Raw genomic sequence first — 24338 nt, forward strand, 5'->3', positions numbered from 1 at the left:
TGATAAACCCAACCAATAAGTATAACAGGTAATAGATGAATACTATGGAACAAACAGACAGGAATAAGCACCATGAAAGGAGGCAGTTTGAGTCATATAACATAGCAGGGAATGAACTAAACAAATTAGTCAATCTGGATCCAAATGGGAAAACAGGTGGAAAATGGAAGGAAAGGAAATAAGAGTGCAGACTAAACAACTTCCCCATTCAGCCAATGTCCCAGAAGAGAAGGCATAATGTAGATAAATGACGGCATACAAAAAATGATAAAGGATGCAGGAAACATTAAAGGCATAAATATAAGAATGACAACAACCACATGCCAGGAGGAGGAGGAAATATAATTTCAATGGAAAAATAGTACAAGGAATATGTTACAATGAGTTCAAAGGAAAACCAAAAAATGGTGTGAAAGACAACATTCTGGTCCTAATCAGGCATAAAAGATGAGGTTGACAGAATGGAAGAAAGAAATGGAAAAAGAGGGGCATAACTTGGGAGGAGAAGGTTTTCCACAGGTGGAAAAGCAGAAGGTGTTTGACAGAGCAGTCCTACAACAAACAACAGTTGAAACCAACAAACTCTTATCAAACAACAGAAGGATGGGATAGTTGGAAACCAAAGTGAATGGACCAAAGTCTAAAGTAAGACCAATGCTTCTGGTACAGAGAGAAGTGGGAATGGCAAATGGCACTGGCAATAAAAGATATAACATAAGGGGTGAATCCCAACTGAGGCAAGGGACCAGACAAAGCCAGGCATGAAGATGGAGTTTGATGACACTGGGATGAAATACGTCCAGTTGTGGTTGACAAAGGAGTAATCATGACAGAGGTAAGACTGTTGCTCTCATAAGATCCAGAGCAAAGAGACCCATGTCTGAGCCAACCAATGAGCAGCAACCACCGAAACACAACAAGGGGTGGTTTGGATGAGGGAAATGATTTTGAAGAGATGTTTGATTGAAGGCTAGATATATGGATTAAGACCCCTACAATCTTGACTAAAAGCAACTACCCCCAGAGCTAAGATGTGAGGACTAGATACTAAAAGGAAGGAAGTTTGGCATTCCAGTGAGTACCACATACATCTATATGTAGTGTTCCTAGTTAAGAACACACCTACCAAAATATGAAAGACTGAAGGGGCCACCTAGTTGGAAAAGAATGTAATTGACCACAAGGTTCATAATTCTGCAAACATGACATGTCAGAACCATCATTTAATGGTCATTGGCTTTGTACAAAAGATCCAAAATCTGAAAACACTGAGATTGGGACTTAACTGATGAAAGTGAAATTGTTCGAATGAATTATAACCACTCACCTCAACAGAAGTTGGAGGAAATGATACAGAACCTGATGAACTGCCAAAGGTTCTAGAGAGTAGAAATGGAGAGTAACCTCATCGACTGACCATTGGCCCAAAGTCTTTTGGAAAGTGAGCAATGCTCCCCAATCTGACAAGCAAGCATCTGTGAACAGAAGAAACTTGGCCTTGATACCAGATGAAGGGAGATGGGATGGTCCAAGAGATCATGAGGGAAGTTCCACTGTTATAGAAATATCCATTAAAGGGAATGTTGTGCACCCAACCCAGGGGAACCGAAGCTTACAAGGAAGCCCACATCCTCAAAAGAGATAGAACCTCCTGTGCAGAAAGATCGAGATAAGGAGAAGATAGAACCTTTGTGACTGCCTGCTCCAAATCCCAGAGCCAAAGTGGAGAAGGCTGGTCATGACTCAAGTGGTAATTGAAGAGAACTCCCAAATGAAGAAACACTTGGGGGGGGGGGTAGTAGATAATAAAGTATTTCTAACAACTTAATGAGAAATCTCACCTGAGCAGCATTTTGAAGAAATAGGCAGGTATGAATGACTGACAGGGCACAAGAAGAGGTGAGCAGAAGCCACTCATCCATGTGAAAGTTAGTCTGAGGGCCAAGCAAGTAAAGATGACATGCAAAAGTGTACCACTCAACAAAACAAAAACAGAGTTAAAGAAGGAATGAACAGCAGTGCTTGGAACTGGATAAAAGAACTTTTGTGGAAGAACAGAAGAAAATGATAATACATTTAAAGCAACTGGAACATGAAGATAGATATTTGTCACAATGAACTCAGTCATCCAAAGTCCCATGGAAAAATAAAAAAACACCAAAGTGAGAGGAAAGACTCCATGGTGAAGCAAGGGAATCTCCAGATAGGTATACAGCTGGGAGAAAAATCTAGGATGGGTCTCCAATCTCCCATGAATTTGTTTTGGGACCAACAGATATAAGCAAAATCTTAATCGATTGGGCACTATTCATTCAACAACTCTTTTGTATACGATGCTTTGAACAGACTCTGCAAGAAAACTGAAAGAAATATGATACCAAGAAGGAGGGAAAGAGATCATGGCAGTAGTTAGAGAATGAGGCATTTTGCACATTTCAAATACTTCTGGTATTGAGCATTTATATGTATTAAGGAGAAGTATGATGCATATTTATAGAAGTATAAAAAATTGTTATGTAACAGCAATTGCCTAAGAAGAGAGACATGTTAAAAAATGTTCCTGCTTGTCTGTTTATGCTAACTACAAACAATGCTATTAAGCTCATATGAAGAGTTACAAAAGCCTCATTAGAAAGAAAGAACTGAGATTGTTTCTGACAAACCAGCATCAGCACAGCATGGAAGAAACTACAGTGAATATTTATATTATCATGCACAAAACTTAAAAAAAAAAAAGTAAGCTGGGACCTTGAAGTAGTATCTATGTAATAGTATGTGTATTGATACAAGTGAGAAGGCTGCCAATTTACCAACTTTATATGCAACCAATGAACAAGCAGTTCTGTTTTTGTTGTTGAGTATTAAGAAACAACCAATGAAAATAGCCAATTATCAGGACTACTTGTGAGTAGTTGTGTATACAATTTGGAAGATCATAAGAATACCTGGAGAGTGAGTTATAGCATGCCAGTGCAATACAAGGCCAATCAAGAAAGTGAGAATTGTGCTAGAATAATAGAGGGGACTATCTGCACTAGTATAGATGGCACAAAAGGGATATAGAAGACCAGTGTGCTGTTAAAAGTAAAGTTTTAGCAATGCTGAGAGAGTAAACCAAAGTCAAAATAACAATATTTTGGAACACTGTACATTTGTTACCATGTCAAACTTACCTCAAAATTTGAACGCATTTGAAGAAATCTGTAAATTATGTTAGTCACAAAATGCCTTACATTCATAACAACTTACACATGCTACTAGTTTATCACAAGAATTGTAAATACAATTAATGTAATTACTTTTACATTTGTAGTTGTTTTACCCAAGTAGAAAACTAAAATCAATATTAATATTTCACCTTTATGGCTAAAATTCAATAACACTCATATATATAAATATTCTATATTGCAATTATAAAGCCACATAATAATATTTTTATCTGAAAAAAAAAACAACTCTTATTACATAGTAGCATAAAACTTAGAACATGAATGAAAATGAAATATTATATAATTTGTGTTTCAGGTATTGGGTCGGACCAAATAAAATACCCTTTTCCAGTATATCATCTCTCTTACTTTGTGTGTGTGAATAATTGTTTTAATTGATGTGAAATCACATTTTTAAGAAGTGTAAAATACATGCAACAGGTTTTCAGGAATGGACAGAATTTATTTTTTAAACTGTTTAATATTTGGCATCTTAACCTTTCTTTAAATAATGAAAATTTTCAAGGCTCTATGATGTTTCACTTCAAGAGTAGTCATTTCAACACTACTTTACAATTATTTTTTGGTGTTTTGAATTAGATACATGTCTCATTTTAACAAACCTGCTTCTGAACCTTGAGTTTGATATACTAAAACAACATTTTATTATTAAACTTATGTACCATGAGAAGCTAGTGCTATCCCGTCTGTGCAAATCCAGGGAAACTTCTCTTTCAGCTTTGAACGAGAGAGCAAATCTATCTTGGCACCAAGTTCACTGATTAACAAACAAAGAAAAATAACAAGTTTTAATCTGAATAGTTTCATTGGATGGAATCAAAATATAGGTCAACAGCAACATTTAAACTTAAAGAAACACATGTAACTAACACTTACAATGTTAAGTACTAAAGACTATCATTTATGAATATAATTGTTTAACAGACAGATAACATTCACAAAGTCGAATTCTCCAGAGAATTGGGCATTAATATGGAATTCCAGTACTTAAGTCTTATGTTCTCACACCACCATGAATAGGGAAACACCAATTTGTTGACACTCATTTTAATAATGCCTTTAGTTTTTATACACTGAGTTTTCTATCAGTTTATTGCCTCAAAGTTTCTCCAAATTATGTAGAGTTTAACCATCCAGTCATTAGTTAGAATGTACATAGACAAATGCCAAAATATAAGAAGTTGTTTAAGGTGTAAAATGAGGTTGAACGAGGGTAAGTCACCAATTACAAAGAGAAGGAAGATGTGGAGAACAAAAAACAAAGATGAGGTGGGAGAGGCTTAGAAATCATCCAAGAACACAAACGAAGAAATTCTGGGGAGGAATTACAGAGCAGTACATCAGCCTTGGCAGCTGAGAATCACAGAAACGTATTGAGGGAGGTGCAGACATTTAAAGCTATGATGTCTGGAAACCCACTAAACAGCCTAACCAAGTCCAAGGATCAAACCTCCTTCAAGATTGTAGGTTTATAAGATCCAGGTAGGTAAAAAAACTGCTACTATTTCTCATATTTCTGTTGATTCAACTAAAAAGAAAATATTTTTTGTCATTAAATTATCATTTATTTTTCATACTACTGTCATCAATCACTGCTTTGAAAAAATACTATCAAAAGCAAGCTTATGTTACAAACTTCCTTACACATATAGTCAACAGTAACAATACTAGAAAATCAGTAACATTGCTTGAAGGCATATTTTTATATGTATTCTGACCACTCTGTTACTTCCTTTATTTTCAAACATCACAATAAAACTAATAACAATTTTAGACATATGCACTGGTCTGATACTAGAGTGAAAAGTAAATAACAGTTTCTTCTACACATCATTGTATACCACTGTCAATAAGGCCTTTTGCTCAATACTATCCTCGTCAATAAACATGCATCACATGAGAGTAAATATCCATCAGAAAATTGTTTGGTTTTTGAATTTTGCGCAAAGCTACACAAGGGGTATCTGCACTTCTATAAGAGGATAGAAAATACATTTAGGAAATGGTAAGTATACATCACAGGACTGGCAGTAGTAAATATACATCAAGTGTAAACTGTAAATAAAGGACAAAACAAGAAAGACACAACAAGTACAGTATCAGGAACTATAATAAGTACCCAAAATTACGTCTTATAACAATCTAAAAATTGTTATACTACCAACGTATTATGGTAATGGTTTCCTAGTAGTTATATAATTAAGACCTCAAAAAAGGACTGTATTTATATTTACAGAAAAACATATCTGGGTGGTGAATTTAATTCACTCAGTCACAATACTCTTTCATATTATGTTATAAATGGTTTTATAAATAAATTATATTCACTTGATTATTTTCCCTATTTAAAGAAATGCAAATATAATTCATGTTACTTCCTCTTTTGTTTAAAACTTTATTATCCCTAAAGGAAATTTATTATAAATATTATGATTTATATCGTTAGCACTAACAGAAAAACATCACAACTAAATGGGTTAAAAGAAAGTTGATAGAGCACAGGAATTTTTTATTCTTTGCTCTGTTAAGCTATCTGCTGTGTATATCATGCAGAATCATATCCAGGATTATACTGTTGTAATTTTACAGGGAAGATTGGACACAGGCCTCACATAACTGGGAAGGTTTAATGGTATTTGTCTTCACACTTGTGAAATGAATAATTGAAGTGAAACAAGTAACAACAATTTTTTGACAAGAGTGACATTCATGACATAAAAAAAATGAAATGCATTCTTAAATAAACTTGACTTATTTTAAAATCAGGATTATGTCACCTACACTTGAAGTTTGTAGTTTGCCTCCATCTGTGCAGCTCCATCTTCAGTTGCCAGAAATAGATATCCATGTGGTTGAAAAGCTATATCTGGTGGGTCTTGATCTGGAATGTAATATTTGATTTATAAACAGAATAGAAAATGTTGAATATATTTAATGACTCTAGTATTATAACTTTACACAAAATGCAATGTAAGTTGATTCTGAATAACTTTAAATGTATACACCTGCATACGTACAAATGCCAAATGATAGATACAAATGAGCCCTGTCAAACAACTAGATAAAAGAAAGACATCCAATGGTAGGATGATCAGAAGAAAGATGGCAACAGATGGACCAACATCAAAATCCACTACTCTTATGCAAATAGGGGACCAGATAAAGGGACACTAGGAATGGGAAAAGTAAAGATCACAAGATTGAAAAGTCTGGTTCAATGGACTATGAACTGGACAAATACAAATGAGAAGGTGGAAGGACAAGATCCCTTGATGGATAGGTGATGAAAGATGATGAAGCAACAGTGTATAATTGACAGGAAAAGAGTGAAGAATTTTTAACTCAGAATCACATTTAGTCCCATAGAATGTGGTAAAACTTGCATATAAATAAATTTATAACTGAAATTTCTTGTTTTATACAAGGTAATTTTCTAAGTAGTTATGAAACTGGAATACTGTTTTCTTGGCTTGAGTTCAAGCTCAAGAACTCTCATATGTTAAACACATGTTCTACCAACTGAGCTAAAGGCTTAAAATGCTAGTACTTTTTAGTATAGTTGTGGTGTTTTTTGTTTTGTTTTTTTACAACTAATTCAAGTACCTCACTGTTTCAGGAAGAAAGTCCATGTTTAAAGATTAAAGACCAGATTTTCATAAAATTCACAAGGCTAGCCTAACAGGAAGGTTAATAAAAATAAATTCTAACAACTATAAGTATCCCAGTTATGTTTAAAATTACTTCTGATTAAAGCTGTAAAGGACTTAAGAATTGTTAGAAAATAAGTACTTTTTTACATATGTACTCAGTATAATAAGTTTATTCTTAGCTTTGCTACAACTACTGAACCCTTATACAAGTTGAGAAGAAAACAAATCAATTAGAATTGAACTCCTCAATGTCAAAGTACATTACACACAATAATGCAGGCATTGATAATGGTCCCAGGTAGTTAGATAGGCATTTCATGTTTATTGGCACAAAGTTGCTAGACTATCTGTGCCAAACAAATAATGGTACATGGAAATGAAGGTAAAAATATGTAAATTTAAGACCTGCCAGGAAGATTGAAGCATTAAGTTCAAATTTGCTGTCAGCCAACTGAAGTTGGCCTTTCCAGTCCTGGGTTCAGGTAAAAATAAAATTAAAGCATGTAAAAAAATCATGCTGAAACAGTATAGAGTCCAATAAAAACCTTAAATTAAGTTAAAAGACCAATGGCTCTTAAAAATGTAAAAAACATGGGTGTGGTGGCCAGTATCACCTATGACATTGGCTGATGTCAAGGACAAACCTACCTTAAAAATATCTTTAAAATGGCATCGTCATTCTTGGTTATAATGACGGCATGATAATAAAATATGTAAGATCATGACCTGAGCACCACACAGACCACACATTGGTGCATCAGTACCAGATAAAAGGAAGTGGTGAGTTAAAAAACTGTGACCAAAGCATAGCCTAACCAAAACAACTTTTTCCCTTTGACCTTTACAGAAACAAGATGGCCAAAGAGCTAAAGAAGGCTTGATTTGAAAAAGCTTATTATTTCGTTGTTCACTCCAGGCTGACTGCCAACTGATGTATAGTCGGGTTTTGATAACTGGACCATAGTCCATGTATGGAACAGGGACGGTGGTGATAGAGCCAGAGCAGATGGACTTTGCCGCTCTGTCAGCTAGCTCATTCCACGAATACCAACATGACCTGGCATCCAAACAAACTTGAGAGATATAGATGGGCCAGTTTGTTTTGGATATTGATAAGAACAGAATGGTAACTAACATGGAATGATGTCAGGGCCAATAGACAGCTAAGTGAATCAGTACAGATCGTAAAATTCTCATCGTACAGATGACTCATAGATAAGTCACAGTTGGGGATAGTAATTAGCCATGGTGGAAGAGGCCAAACTGTTGATACTGCTATGCTATTCAAAGATATATTCAATTTTCCTGATTATGCCCGAATACGAAGGCTAAAAGGAACAATGGCAGATTTTTATTATAGAAAAGTGTGGCCCACTTGGGCCCAAATGGGAGTGAAGGTTGGAAGCATACATAAGAGACAGTTGCAAACGACAAATATACAGAAGGGGTTCATGGAACTCCACATACAAACTTTATACTGGAAAAGTACAAAAGGCCCCAGTGCAAAGCCAAAGCCCCTGATGGTGGATAGGATCCAGCATTTTCAGTGCTAAGGTTCTGACAGAACCATAACCCAAAGACCCATAGTCAAGTTTGGATCCGATAAAGGCACGATCAATTTTAAGCATGGAGTATCAATCCGCTCCCCAAGAGGTGGAAGAGAGGACACAGAGAATGTTCAGTGCTCTTACACATTTGACATAAAGTTGCTTGATATGAGAAATAAAGTTTAATATACAGTCAAATATAAGACCTAAGAACTTTGCCTCAGGAACAACAGGAAGTACAGCATCATCAATACAAAGTTCTGGATCTGGATAAATACCCTGTTGTCAGCAGAAATGTACACAAACAGTTTTAGAAAGAGAAACTTGAAAACCATTTGCTGTGGTTCATTTAAGTATATGATTGATTGCAGTTTATAGCTGCTGCTCAATAAACCTCATGTTTGATGTAGTCATCAATGATAAGACCATTTGCAACTGTAAAAGGTAGCTGTTCACTCATGGCATTAGTCTTTACAATGAAAAGTGACACTCAGAACACAGCCCTGAAGGATTCCAAGTTCCCATGGGAAAAAAAGGGAAGGTGTTGAGCCCACACAGACCTGGAATCAACAGTTCATTAAAACATGCTTAATAAAAAATGGCAACTTGCCACGTAATCCGTATGAGTGATGGTCTCACAAAATGCCATATCTCCATGTTGTATCATAAGCTTTCTTCAAATCGAAAAAAATAGAACAAAGATGTTGCTTCAAAAAGGCTTCTCAAACTAATGTTTCAAGGCAAATTAAGTGGTCTATCATGGAGCGTTGTCTTCAGAACCAACACTGAGTGGGTGAGAGAAGGTTGTTTGATTCAAGGAACCAACCAAGACGAGCATAAATCATCCTCTCTAAGGTCTTACTATGACAACTCATCAAAGCAATGGAATGGTAATTTGAAGGAATCTTTGGATCTTTCCCAGGTTTAAGAATAGGGAGTACAATAGCTTGGTGCCAAGCATCAGGAAAGACATTTTCCTGCCATATCTGGTTAAAGACAGCCAGGAGAATAGTAAGAGAGGCAGGAGAAAGGTGACATAACACCTCATAATGTATATCATCAAGTCCAACTGATGTATTGCCAGACCAATGAAGTGCAAGTTTGAGTTCCACTAGTGTAAGAGAGCAATTGTAGTCATAGGGATGACCAGTTGAAAACAAAAGAGGCAGATGTCCAAATCGTGTTTTAATAGCTAAGAAGGAAGGATACGAGTTTAAAAAGCTAGATATATGAGAGAAACATTCACCAAAAGTATTGGCAATGCTCTGAGCATCAGCAACTTCATGGCCATTGAACATTAAGATAGAGAAGGGGTAGAAGTATACCATCCACTCACCTCCCGGTTCTTGTCCCATACGACTTTTGAACTGGTGGTTGAAGAAATGCTGGAGGTGTATTTAATCCAAGATCCCTTCTGGCTCTGACGTCTAACTCACTGAGCCCGTGCACAGGCTTGCTGAAATGCAACATGGTTTGTAAGGGTGGGGTATCTACAAAATTTATCTCAAGCATGTTTCTGAGCTTTTTGTGTTATAGAATAAGCTGAATTCCACCAAGGGCAGGGTAGCCGTGAGAAAGATGTTGAGGTTTTTAGGATGCACTGTGCAGCTGCTTGGACAATACAGTTTATTACTGCTGCTACACAATCATCTATCGATGATTTATATAAGATGGCAGGATCAAGTTTCAAGAGAGCACTGAAAGAGGGCCAGTTGGCCTGGCCCAACATCCACTGAGGGACATGGGTCAGGTGGCAATCAATGACCATGGTCAATCTCTCTTAATATAATAGGAAAATGATCACTACCCCATTGATTGATGTTAACCTCCCAAGAAAAGCAAGTGAAAAGTGAAGGGAAGCAGATAGAAAGATCTAGAGCAGTAAAGGACTGACTGGGTGAAGGAAAATAAGTGTAAGAGCCAGTATTAAAGAGAGACAGATTGTGATTCAGGAGCATATGCTCTATATCACAACCCCTCACATCAATACTAGAACCACCCCAGAGGGGATTATGCCCATTAAGATCCCCTAAAATTAAAAAGGGGGTTGGCATTTGCTCAATGAGAGCATCAAGATCTGAGAGATAATAATTTTTTCCAGGGGAAAGATACAGAGAGCAAACAATGATGGTATGACCCAAGGAGATATGGATGGCTACAACCTCCAAGGGCTTATTAAATGACAAGGACCCGGTGGGCACATGTTGATTAACCAGCAGTGCTACTCCTCCATGACCTTGTCCTACCCATGACCTGTCATTTCAGTATAAGGAGTATTGTCAAATTTTTACTGCATTAGTAGGTTTTAAAAATGTTTTCTGTAAAGAAAGACATTTGGGATGATAAAAGTCAATAAAATCCTTGATGTCATTCACATTTGACTGAAAACCTCAACAGTTCCGTTGGATTAGTGTGCCCATTTTTCTTTATTTTGGAGGAGAAATGGCCCCAGTTTTGCAACTTCTGCAAACAGATGCTTCAAATACTGAAAGTTGGAGCAGTTCTGTGCCAGAAATATGTTACAGCATATGCTAGTAGAACACTCAAACCAACAAAGTTAGAATGCTTAGCTTTAGTCTGGGTTTTAGAAAAATCCAGGGGTATCTTGATATCAAAGAAATCACAGTTGTGAATGACCATGATGTACTAAAATGATCACTGACAGCTCAAAGATTTACCTGTCAGCTAATGCATGTATCCTTAATATCAAAAGACATACCTTTCTCTATAATTCATAGAAAAGGAAAGTATAACCAGTTACCTGATGCTCTCTGGGCATCGTGTTGATCCTTCAAAAGAGACTCCAGACTTAGATCTCAGTAAGTTGCCACCTAAACTTTATACTATTGCCAAACTTTGTAGTTGGGAAAAGTGGTTAATGAATAAACAATAAATAAATAGAATTTTGCCTTCATGATGGTGACACACTTACAGAAACTACATATCATTGTGTCTGCTTTTGTAATTGTTTCTCTTAATATACCAGCACAATGTGCATAAAAGTGAATTAAGAATTGTTGTGTGAACTGAACTACATTATTCTACTAACAGTCATCAGATGACTGAAGCTTATAAAGCAAATGTAACAAAAACAGAATCATGGATAGAATGATATCTGCTTACATTCATCAAAAAATTATCAAATGAAGGATAATGATCTACCTGGATTTTATTTTACCATAAAAAAGAACCTCTATCCATGAGTCTACAGGACATTTGTCAAACTGCATCTCAGATGTCTCAATGTTATACTTTGGTTTCTGCAAAACTTGTTTGAATTCTCTTGTTTGTTCTTTAATAATTTGAGGGCTAACGGAGTAACTCATCTGATGGTCCCATGAAATCTTTCTCACCTGGGATCATCTGACTTATTATCTTGCTAAACCTGTAACTATGAAAGAGCAAACAATTTACTTTAAACACATTCTACAGAAAACAAGATAAAATGTTGAGATAGCTCAGAAATGAAAATGTTAAGTCTACAACCATAAGCAGTGTAAAATGACTAAAACAGTAGGTGATGCAGTGCTATTGAAAACTCATCCTTTTATTTTCTGCTGCAAATGATTTCACTGTAAAGCCTACTTCAATATGGAATTGATCCTTTTACATTACTAAGTATTTAATCCCATTCATGTATGAATTAAAAGATCCAAGGGTAGTGCAACTGTGGGATGTTTTAATTTTTCTAGTATCAAGAAAATTTTTATTTCCCTCTGGGGATCACAATGTACAGCCTAATCAAACAGATCCTAACAGTGACAGTCAATAGCATACGAGGCAGTTTAGGCCTACTTGTTATATCAAGTACAGAAGATCTGCATGACTTCCACAAATGATATGGAGAATCTCTTCAGTTTCTAATACAAAGAAGCAGATTATATATTTCTGGGATTACTAATGCAAACCCTAGTGAAAGGTAACCTGACAGTAATAATCAACAGAACACACCACAGTTCAGGTTGACTAGTCATATTTACTATAGCTGACTTGCATGGCTTTCACAAATGATAGAAAATTCCTAGGATGGCTCCAGTTTCAGCTCCTGACTGATTAACAGATCCCACTCAGGATATACCTGTAGCAGTTCCTGCTCAAATCAGTCAGAAAACATTATGACCCATTCTCCCAGTAAATTACCAAAGATTAGTTAGTCTCCCACACACTGGGAGGAAATAGTGATGAACTGATCTAGTTACCTGAACCAAAGTTGTAACCATAAAGAAACAAATAACAGGTTCAAATAACAATGATGCAAAGATACCAAGTCACATCTGACTCTGTAAAACAAATGCTACTTTTTCTAGTCACATGTAATCTCTTGGTCTGGCAAGAAACTCAAAGCCCCTGACCTGAAGTTAAACGAAAACTGATAAAGTTTATTCCAGATACTCAAACTCAAATAGTAAACTAATTAGCCACAACCCGAGATGATTATTTTACTTTCACTCATTGCAAGAATCACTGTGATATAGATAGGCCAAGCAAGTTGTTTCAGAAAAGATAAAAAATACAGTGCTCTAGCAATGATAAGCACAAGTCTTTTGGTGTGCCTTACCTAATTCCACTTCTCTTTGTACCATAAAATGGGGATTACATTTATTCAATTTCACAGTGACAAGCGCATGCTAGGAGCTTGCATGATATTAATGACTACTTAATAGTATTGCCTGAACCAACTGCTTTTGGTCCCTTCAGAGTCTTAATACAGATACTGATTGGTTGAAATGAGAGAAAGAAAAAGACATGAAATTAGTAGCATGTTGTGCAACCACAGACATTCTTGTTTTTTTAGGAATGAAGTACTGTGGTTGCACAACATGCTACTAATTTCATGTATTTTTCTTTTATCAAATAATGCAAACATTATTCTGGACTTTTAAAGAGTCCAGAACTGTTCTAGATTCAAGCTCTATTCAACACATCCCTATGCACAAATAAAATGGGAGAAAATACTAAACATCACGATGACAAATTTAGTAGTCATGACAACCCAACACCCGAGATTTGTCAAAGCCAGTGTTACATAGATAACATGACTGTTTGAAATGTTACACTACTACATCCTTATCAAGTGTTAACCTACAAGTTTTGGTTGAGTCCAATCAGTAATAAATGAAGAACAGATTGAGTACCACCTTCAGAGGAGATTAATATCACTGTGAAATGGTATCAGTTTTACTATGTGCAAAGCCTATATGCTAGAGCATTATAATATTTACAAAGCCAATAGTAAATTTTTCATTATTCTACCTATAAGGGGCAGGTCTATCTAATACTGAAATTTATAGAGACTGCAAGCAACAATGAATCCTGGGAAATTTCTAATTTTTTCAGCATGTCTTTCATATAAACTCTTTAAAATCCTGTCAAATAACATTATTTCTAATCATTTTTATTTCATTTATTACACCAATAAATTATTTAAATAATATATTATTTATAATCATTGTCAGTTCATTTATTACACTAATAAATTCTTTAAAATCCTCCAAATAATATATTTCTAATTATTTTCATTTCATTTATTATTTCTAATTAATTTTAGTTCATTTATTAGATTAATAAATTCTTTAAAATGCTTTCATATAACACATTTTGAGAAAGGTCTCCGTAATATCTGGGACTGCATGATTAACAAAAATTTTAGTACCATGAAATCAATATGCACCCAAAAAAATAAGGTATTTGAGCATTCAATGTTAAAGTGTCCTGCTACGTAACATAGTATAAACTTACCCAATACACTAAGATGTCTTTTGATATTCCGTAAAAAGATGCACTGAACAATGAAAGTTGAATATTTTCCGGTAGTGAAAACTGCTGGCGAATCCCTCCTACTGAAAGGGTGGTTGAAGCACGAGTATACTGCAAAGATTATTAAATACATTATAACAGAACAAGTACCACTGGAATATAGAACAAACAAGTATTAGATATGTTGCATTTATCATGACATTTGTCAAGATTTTTAAAAAGAATAACAAAATATGGTATATCCACACGTAAAATAAAAAAATTATGGTGATCTAGTAGGACTTAACCCTGAATCACATAACCTATTATTTTAAATGACTGAGAAATAAAACTGATTTATAAATAATCCATCATAAAAATTAAACATACTGATATGTATAAGTAACATGTTAAAAATAGATAATTTTATGCTACAGAATAACAGATGACTTTAACACATAACACATGTATGTGTAACTTAATAAGCAACAAGGAGCCTGTTTGGTACATCTACTGAATTAAACTTTAAAATAAAACACTCAAAGCCAGCTGTTATCATTATTTTATCATGCCTTCCCTTAAACTCCCTTAAATTTAACACATCCACTAGATCTGTAGGCAACACCTGATTCCAAATGCCAACCAGAAAAATAAACACTTTCAGCTAAAGATGACTTCTATACTACCAAAATATATATGTGCCCCACAGTCCTATTATTCTCACCATAAAATTCCCTTAACAATATTAAATACACCAATCAGATTCTCTATGATATTAAATACACCAATCAGGTTCTCTCTAAAACCTCTTTTTTTCTCAAGACAAAACAATTTCAGAGATCTTAATCAGCCATTTCCATCCCTGGTATCATCCTAGTAGCCCTCCCTTGAATCAACCCTTTCCAACAATTCAATGCCATTTCTGAGGTAAGAAGCCTGGAGTTTGTTAACCTGAAGATGACCTAGGAAGGTCAAAATGTCGTTCTCTGCTTATCAATAAAAGTGTTAATACCCGTACCAGCCGTTCTGAAATACATTAATACAAATATACTTCAAGTATGGCCTAAGATGTACCTACATGATGAAATTATAACCTCTTTAGAATTGTATACAACATTTGCATAATTAAATAACACCTGTCATGTATTTGTTTAATCACCAAATAACCCAAATATTTTTGTACAGTGTGAGAATCCTCCTCAGCCACAAACATTCCAAACCTTAATATTATCAGCAAATTTAATTAATTTATTGACCACTCAATTATTTAGGTAATTGATGTGAATCAAAAAGAGAAAAAGTCCTAACAGTAAGCATTGAGTTACCCCACTTGTAAAATCAATATAGTCTGAATAAACTTCATTTAAAACAACCATCTGCTTTCTTCTTCCAAAAACTTTTCTAGTCAGCAAGTCAACTTTTCCTTGATACCAATAGTGTAAGATTTATAATTACTAGGATAATTTTTATATCCATTGAAAAGAGCAGAAAAATCAGACAATTTACAATCTTCTGGCATCAATCCACTCTTCAGGGACTCACAAAAATGGCAAAAAAATAGCTCTTATTTTTGAAAAGTCACAATAATATTGCAGAAATCAAATAATCATTTAATTTTTGAAAGCTATCCTTCAGAAAATCAAAATTTTATGTCCACATTTGATTTCTCATGGAATCACTGATTCCTTCTTAAATTTCTGTAAAGTGCTGATCTCCATCCACTACTGCTGATGCAAACTCATTCTATTAAGCCAATTATCTAGTCAGAAAAATAAAACTTCTTAAAGGAAGTATAACCCCTCTTTCCACACCATTAGCTTATGTCCCTGATCCTATTTTCTCAGAATTCAACACAGAGAAATTCCATCCTGCTTGTTTATCCATATGATTCAAAAGTTGGATAAAATACCCTAAAGTATCAAATTGTGAGTGTGGATACTTTAATTATTAGGGAGACAAAAGTTATAAATTTCCTAAACTGAAAAATATAATTCTATTAGATACCTCCTCTTACATTACAACTTTTATCTTTCAGTGCTGCCCCCTATATACCTAAATTTTTTGTTCACCACTAGCCTTGATACTCCCACATACTCTTGAGTTTAATGTGGTAAAACTACACTGTATTATACAAATAAACAACAACCCTCCATCAATAGGAGTGCAACACACCCTCCTGGCACAGTTGGCTCCCTCTATACTATAGAATACAATTTTCACTTCAAGATTAGGACAAACAAGAAGCACTGGAAATAGGGAAGAAGTGTGGTTAGAGAAAAGTATCTATCAGAATTACATTTTCAGTTTAGGAAAATTATAACTTCTGGCACAATTCTTACCTCTTCTCACATAATAGTTTAGAGTCGCATACTGACTTGGTGGAGGGATTGGTGCAAAATTTACCAAGATGAGCATCCTTCAGAAAGTGACCAAAGAGAGCCCATGAAGTGTTACATCTCTCTGTTCTGTAGAGGAACACACCCATGAGAGACCACACCACATGAACTATGTGTACTCCTTATAAAATCAGGTAGGAAAAGAGCACATCCATGAGAAATTGGATTTGTCAAATAATGTATTGTAGCTAAGGCATGTCATACCATAAACAGTGGGTCAACTTCAGTCCAAAACTAGGCAACATTGGAAATTTGTCTTTTGGTCCATAGAAGGAGGAGAGTCCCAACCTTTCACTCCTCAAGCTTAAGAAGTGGAAGGGGAAAATGATGTCTATTCCAACTACCCAAGCAGGATACGTGTGTAAACCCAGTACATAACCAAAACCAGGTCACCTAGGAAATGATATCCAATCTATGATAGGAAGGAGGAATGCAATGTAGTAGTTCACTAAAATACAAAACTAGTCAGCATTAGAAATTTATTATCCAGTCCATGGTAGGAAGAGGGCTTTCCACCAGACTTATGTTGGTTGAGTCCTAATCTAACATCAGACGACTAAACAATTGACATTCAGGCAATGGTAGGATAAGGAGCCCTCAGCTGGATGAGTGAACTGCATTTTGTTTCCAATCTGTAACCAGGCAGTGTTGGAAATTGTACATCCATTCCTCAGTAAGAGAACAGTTTATAACATCTACACCAACAGAACACCACTGCCCTTCTCTAAACTGAATGGGATTCAGTACAGTCAATAATACACCTCCCTGGTCCATTGCCCTGGTAGCCAATAGCTTATAAGCAGCAAGGGCTCCCACACTCTACTCAAAAAGAGGGGAACAATGTGGTGGAGAATCTGGAGGAACACAACAGAGAAAGTGCAAATGGGTGACCATAAAACCACATTTTTAAAATCATCCCAGTCCCAACGTACTCAACCAGAAACAGAGGGATGAGCAGTAATCCCAACACTGCTTTATTAGTCAATGAGTTGGTACAGTTTGGGATGGATATAGTTATGATATGAAAGACTGCAAGGATGAACCTACCAGTGATCTTGGGGAACACTCCATCTGAACAGTGGGCATCTTAGACTGGAAAAGCCATACAGCATGGATTTATAGATTATTATAGCTGGGCAAGCACCACTACTCAAAGAACAGGACCAAACATGTACATCAGTGAACCTGAAATGGAAATAAAGAAATATAGACTTACCAACTCCCAGTTGAGCCAAGGTGTGGAGAAAGGCAAAAGGTGGAATTTGGCATCAAAAGGAAAAAAGGAAGAGCCCAACTGATTTAATGATGAAAAGGGGCAGACAGGGAAAGAGAGAGGTACCAGGTTTGACAAAGGAGTTCTTGGCAAATATGTTGGGAATTGGATGACAAGGGAAAAAAAGTGATTATAATAAACTGGTGAATCCATCCTAAAAGGGTGGTAGGAGAAATATAACAGGAGGAGGAAGGGTTCCAATGGTTAAACAAACAGGAACCACAAAAGGAAGCTTTGCAGAAAATATAACATCACAGAGCACTAACAGGAGGAAGAGATGATCCAAATCAGAGTAGAAATATAAATAGGAAATTGAAAGTAATGAAATAGGAGTTAATGTGAGGTCATCTTCCCAAACCACTGACATCTTGAGAAAAATTTTGATCAAGATACAGAAGAGTATTAGTATGGTGATAAAGGGCATCTGATACATTGAGGGAAAAACAGTTGACTTACAACAACCACAGGAAAAAAGGGGTAATAAAATAGGGACAAATGGGACAGGAAACAGGTGGCCAAAGTTTCAAAAGAAGGTTGGATAGGGGCATGAAGTGAGAAGAACAAAAGAGATGAAAGAAATTAAACAAAAGGTAGAGGACAAGAAAGGAAACCACTTGACAGAATTTGGGAGAAACAAAACAAAACAGGAAAAGTCATAAGAAACAAACAAGAGGTAACACACTTGTGACACTATATCCAGATGGCTGAAGATAGTCTTGGGCATCCACAGGGAGAATATGGGATTGCATGGAAAAGGAAGAAGATGGCTATATAAATCAGCATCTTATTGCCCAGCTTCATCAAAAAAGGGAATATCTGATATGGGATCAAGAAACAACCCAGTCAGCAAAATGGACCACAATTCATGATGTACCAATAATGAGACCTCCTGAGCCAAAAGTGTGGAGCCTGAAGCCTGAGATACTGTAGGTTGAGTTTCAGTAGTCACAATTTGATATTCAGAATTCATAACTCAATTGACAGTGAATAACAAAAGTAACAACAAATGGTAACCTAAGTTTAACTGTTAAAAATAAAACAAAAGTAGAAACAAAGTTGTAAGAAGAGAATAAATAAAAATATAAAGCAAACATAAGCAAAAACTGAACACACCTTCCTATTTCTGTGTCAAATCACAAAGTGAAGATTGAGGCTTACAGTACAGAAGAAACCAGCTATGCCAGAAGGATGTCACACTCCTATTGGTGCATGTTAACAGTTGTACCACATTAAACATGCAGAGTAGATAGGAGTATCAAGACTAGTATCAAGCAGATAATTTTTACATATAGAATGTAAGACTTGTAAAGAAAAGCTATTATGTGGGTGAATGTAAGATATTGTATTAGAATTAGTGTCAAAGTCCCCTACACAAAGTGCTACTTGCTTTCATATCTTGCAAGTTTACATCTTTTCAACGTGTATCAAGTTGTTCCATATGAAATGTCAAATTTTCACGTACATATTTGCAACTTGACTTTTACTGGCTGAAAGAGAAGCATTACCATAGATTTATCAGAATAATATATTTTCTGATTCATTTTAACCTCCCATCAGAATAATATATTTTCTGATTCATTTTAACCTCCCATCAGAATAATATATTTTCTGATTCATTTCAACCTCCCATCAGAATAATATATTTTCTGATTCATTTCAACCTCCCATCAGAATAATATATTTTCTGATTCATTTCAACCTCCCATCAGAATAATATATTTTCTGATTCATTTCAACCTCCCATCAGAATAATATATTTTCTGATTCATTTCAACCTCCCATCAGAATAATATATTTTCTGATTCATTTCAACCTCCCATCAGAATAATATATTTTCTGATTCATTTCAACCTCCCATCAGAATAATATATTTTCTGATTCATTTCAACCTCCCATCAGAATAATATATTTTCTGATTCATTTCAACCTCCCATCAGAATAATATATTTTCTGATTCATTTCAACCTCCCATCAGAATAATATATTTTCTGATTCATTTCAACCTCCCATCAGAATAATATATTTTCTGATTCATTTCAACCTCCCATCAGAATAATATATTTTCTGATTCATTTCAACCTCCCATCAGAATAATATATTTTCTGATTCATTTCAACCTCCCATCAGAATAATATATTTTCTGATTCATTTCAACCTCCCATCAGAATAATATATTTTCTGATTCATTTCAACCTCCCATCAGAATAATATATTTTCTGATTCATTTCAACCTCCCATCAGAATAATATATTTTCTGATTCATTTCAACCTCCCATCAGAATAATATATTTTCTGATTCATTTCAACCTCCCTCTTTTGTCATTATTATTTCACAAACTAAATCATATTTATATTGACTTTTGTCATCATAAATAAAACTAACATTTGTTTAATTTTCATCTATGAAATCAAGCTTGGTCAAAATGCGATTACAGCAGCTTCTAATATCAATCATGCATTTGGTGAATGCACAGCACAGCATTGGTTTAGGAGATTTTGCTCTGGTAATACAAGCCTTAAAAATGAGCCTCAAGACCATCCTCAGACAGCCATTAATGAGGAAGAATTGAAGGCTTTACTTTACAGATATCCACAAATCCGTGAGATGATTTGCCAACAAATTTAATGTTCATTATTCAACAGTTTCCTGATGTCTTGAAGCAATTAGTAAGGTGAAAAAGCTTGGTAAATAGGTACTTCACAAATTGATTGAAAATAAAATCATCAAACACAAGTTTGAAATTTGTTCCTCATTCATAACAAATATGACCCATTTCTCCGCAGAATTATCACTTGTGATGAATAACATATTCTTTACGACAATCTACAATAATATATACAGTGGCTTGACCATGAAGAAGTATCAAAACATAAGGCAAAACCAGCTCTTCCCTCTAAGAAACTTATGATAAGTGTTTGGTGGTCTTCAGCAGGTGTGAACCATTATTCATTTTTAAACCCAGAAGAAACAATCACAGCAAAGAAATATTGTTGTGAACTTGAAATTATGCATCAAAAGTTGTCACAAAAACATTCAACAACAGTCAATCACGGTTGACCCATACCGCTTTGTAACAATACTCTGCCTCATGTTTCACCCGTTACCATCCAAAAATCAAATAAATGTCAGTATGAGACTATTTCATCTCCCAGATCTTTAACCTACATATTATCTTTTTTTTCTTAACATTTAGACATTTTTAAAGAAAAATATGCTTGCAAACCAAAGGTCAATTAAAAGTGTTTTCAAAAACTTCATTGCATCAAAGGATGTCCAGTTCTTTAAAGATGACATTTATAAACTTACAACTTGTTGGCAGAAGTGCATTAAATCTAAAGGAGCTTGGTTTGATTAAATAAACCGAACAACAGAGATGTGCTTGTTTCACCTTTTCCTTTAAAAATCTGACATTTCATATGTTACAGTCTGATATGTGTGTTATTTGTGATCTTGTCATGGGGCTGAGATGGAGAAACTTTTAACAGCAACATTGTGATGTACTCCAACAAATAGTTACTCTGAAACTATTAAAAGACCCCAGTTTTCATTTCTTCAAAATAATTATATGGGACCATTATTTAATAGTTACAAGTCTCAGTTGACATTCTTTTTAGTTGCATGACTGAGATCTTTTTAGAGACAAAAATCATCAGACATCAATGAATTCAGCTACTTTTACATAGATCAAACCAGTTTTATCATGTATACTATAACCATCTACATTACACCTGCTTCTAAAGCTAAATGTGTTTAAAATCAGCAGTTATAACAAGAACATAAAATTGATATTATGATTTTGGTTTTTTTCACCCATGCAACACAATTCTTGTGCATAAATTTTGAAATGTGTGTATGTAAAATACTCAAAGTTGCAGGTTATTAAAAACCCTGACAGGGATACAACTTTATCAATAGCACACACCCATACAACACTATTGTAAGTTACAACAAGATTATCCTCATCTTTCTCGTGAGAAAAGTTTAAGATTTCAACCTATCCCTAAAAAAATCACTTTTTATTCTCAAAATCATTTTAGCAACCTTCATTTGAGCTTCCTCTAATAAGTCAATATTCTTTTTTAGATTAGGAGTCTACTACATACAACATTATGAGACTTATCTAGTGATTTGTATAATGATCCAATAACCTCATTTTAAAGAAAGTTTATACAGAAAAGAATGAATGGACTGCATCTACCAAAGAAGTTTTCTCAATGACTACTGGGCTGTTGTCAAACGAAGACAGCTTGAAACATTGTCTAAGAATACCCAAGACAGCTGCAATCTATTAACAATGCTTTTCAAGTTATCTCTTTTTACTTTTGATCAGTATGTTTATAAGTACATCATGAGTAACAGAGCATTGCCTTGATGGCATAAGTTTCTTTTCCACCATCAGTGCTTGAAATAAGCCAGTACTTTCTAATATACAGTACTAGTACTTTTGTATTCCAAAGAGTTGCATACCAGTACTTTCTAATATACAGTACTAGTACTTTTGTATTCCAAAGAGTTGCATACCAGTACTTTCTAATATACAGTACTAGTACTTTTGTATTCCAAAGAGTTGCATACCAGTACTTTCTAATATACAGTACTAGTACTTTTGTATTCCAAAGAGTTGCATACCAGTACTTTCTAATATACAGTACTAGTACTTTTGTATTCCAAAGAGTTGCATACCAGTACTTTCTAATATACAGTACTAGTACTTTTGTATTCAAAGAGTTGCATACCAGTACTCTAATATACAGTACTAGTACTTTTGTATTCAAAGAGTTGCATACCAGTACTTTCTAATATACAGTACTAGTACTTTTGTATTCAAAGAGTTGCATACCAGTACTTTCTAATATACAGTACTAGTACTTTTGTATTCCAAAGAGTTGCATACCAGTACTTTCTAATATACAGTACTAGTACTTTTGTATTCCAAAGAGTTGCATACCAGTACTTTCTAATATACAGTACTAGTACTTTTGTATTCCAAAGAGTTGCATACCAGTACTTTCTAATATACAGTACTAGTACTTTTGTATTCAAAGAGTTGCATACCAGTACTTTCTAATATACAGTACTAGTACTTTTGTATTCCAAAGAGTTGCATACCAGTACTTTCTAATATACAGTACTAGTACTTTTGTATTCAAAGAGTTGCATACCAGTACTTTCTAATATACAGTACTAGTACTTTTGTATTCCAAAGAGTTGCATACCAGTACTTTCTAATATACAGTACTAGTACTTTTGTATTCCAAAGAGTTGCATACCAGTACTTTCTAATATACAGTACTAGTACTTTTGTATTCCAAAGAGTTGCATACCAGTACTTTCTAATATACAGTACTAGTACTTTTGTATTCCAAAGAGTTGCATACCAGTACTTTTTATTACAGCTAGAAATATGTGTGTGTGTGTGTGTGTAAGTGCTTCTCAGCATTTTTTCTTTCCACCCTTCTAACCCACTTTCAAAAGTGCCAACATCTTTTGCCATTTCAAGATATACTACATGGCCAAAAGTATGTGGACACCCCCTTCTAATTAGTGAGTTCAGCTATTTCAGCCACACCCATTTCTAACAGGTGTATAAAATTAAGCAGACAGTCATGCAATCTCCATAGACAAACATTGGAAGTAAAATGGGTCATACTGAAGAGCTCAATAACTTTCAACGTGCCATGGATGTCACCTTTCCAACAAGTGTGTTAATCACATTTCTGCCCTGCTAGAGCTGCCCCAGCTGTAAGTGCTGTTACTGTGAAGTGTTTAAGAGCAACAACAGCTCAGCCACAAAGTGGTAGGCCATACAAGGTCATAGAATGAGACCACCAAATGCTAAAGTGCATAAAAATCATCTGTCCACAGTTACAACATTCACTACCAAGTTCCAAACTGCTTCTGAAAGCAACATCAGCACAAGAACTGTTCATTGAGAGCTTCATGAAATGGGTTTCCATGGCTGAGCAGTCTCACACACGCCTAAAATCACCACGTGCAAGCGTCAGCTGGAGTGGTGTAAAGCACCCTGCCATTGGACTCTGGAGCAGTGGAAACACATTCTCTGGAGTGATAAATCATGCTTCATTATCTGGCAGTCAGGCAGACAAATCTAGGTTTGGCAAATACCAGGAGAACAATACCTGCCTGAATGCATAGTGCCAACTGTAAAGATTCTCTAGATTGTCATTGTATGCTTCCATCTTTGTGGCAACAGTTTGAGGAAGGTCCTTTTTTGTTTCAGCAGGACAACAACCCCATGAGCAAAGCGAGGTCCATAAAGACATGGTTTGCCGAGGTTGGTGTGGTAGACCTTGACTGACCTGCACAGAGCTGACTTCATCCACTTTGGGATGAATTGGAATATCGACTGCAAGCCAGGCCTTCTCACAAGATATCGGTGTCCAACCTCACTCTTGTGGCTGAATAGGAGAGAATCCCTGCAGCCATGTTCCAAAATCTAGTGAAAAGCCTTCCCAGCAGAGTGGAGGCTATGAAGGCAGCAAAG

At 35.2% G+C, this 24338-nt stretch overlaps 1 protein-coding gene across 1 annotated transcript in view; it reads right to left on the minus strand.

The window, feature by feature from the left end:
- The window catches only part of LOC143247521 (FAD-dependent oxidoreductase domain-containing protein 1-like), a 49011-nt gene that overhangs the window by 21531 nt on the left and 3142 nt on the right, over nt 1-24338 (minus strand). The window contains 4 exon segments of the mRNA XM_076495782.1: nt 3893-3987; nt 6012-6111; nt 14167-14205; nt 14208-14295. Coding sequence (XP_076351897.1) covers nt 3893-3987; nt 6012-6111; nt 14167-14205; nt 14208-14295 — 322 coding nt within the window.

The sequence above is a fragment of the Tachypleus tridentatus genome, chromosome 3 (genome assembly GCF_004210375.1).
Source record: "Tachypleus tridentatus isolate NWPU-2018 chromosome 3, ASM421037v1, whole genome shotgun sequence".
NCBI lineage: Eukaryota > Metazoa > Arthropoda > Merostomata > Xiphosura > Limulidae > Tachypleus > Tachypleus tridentatus.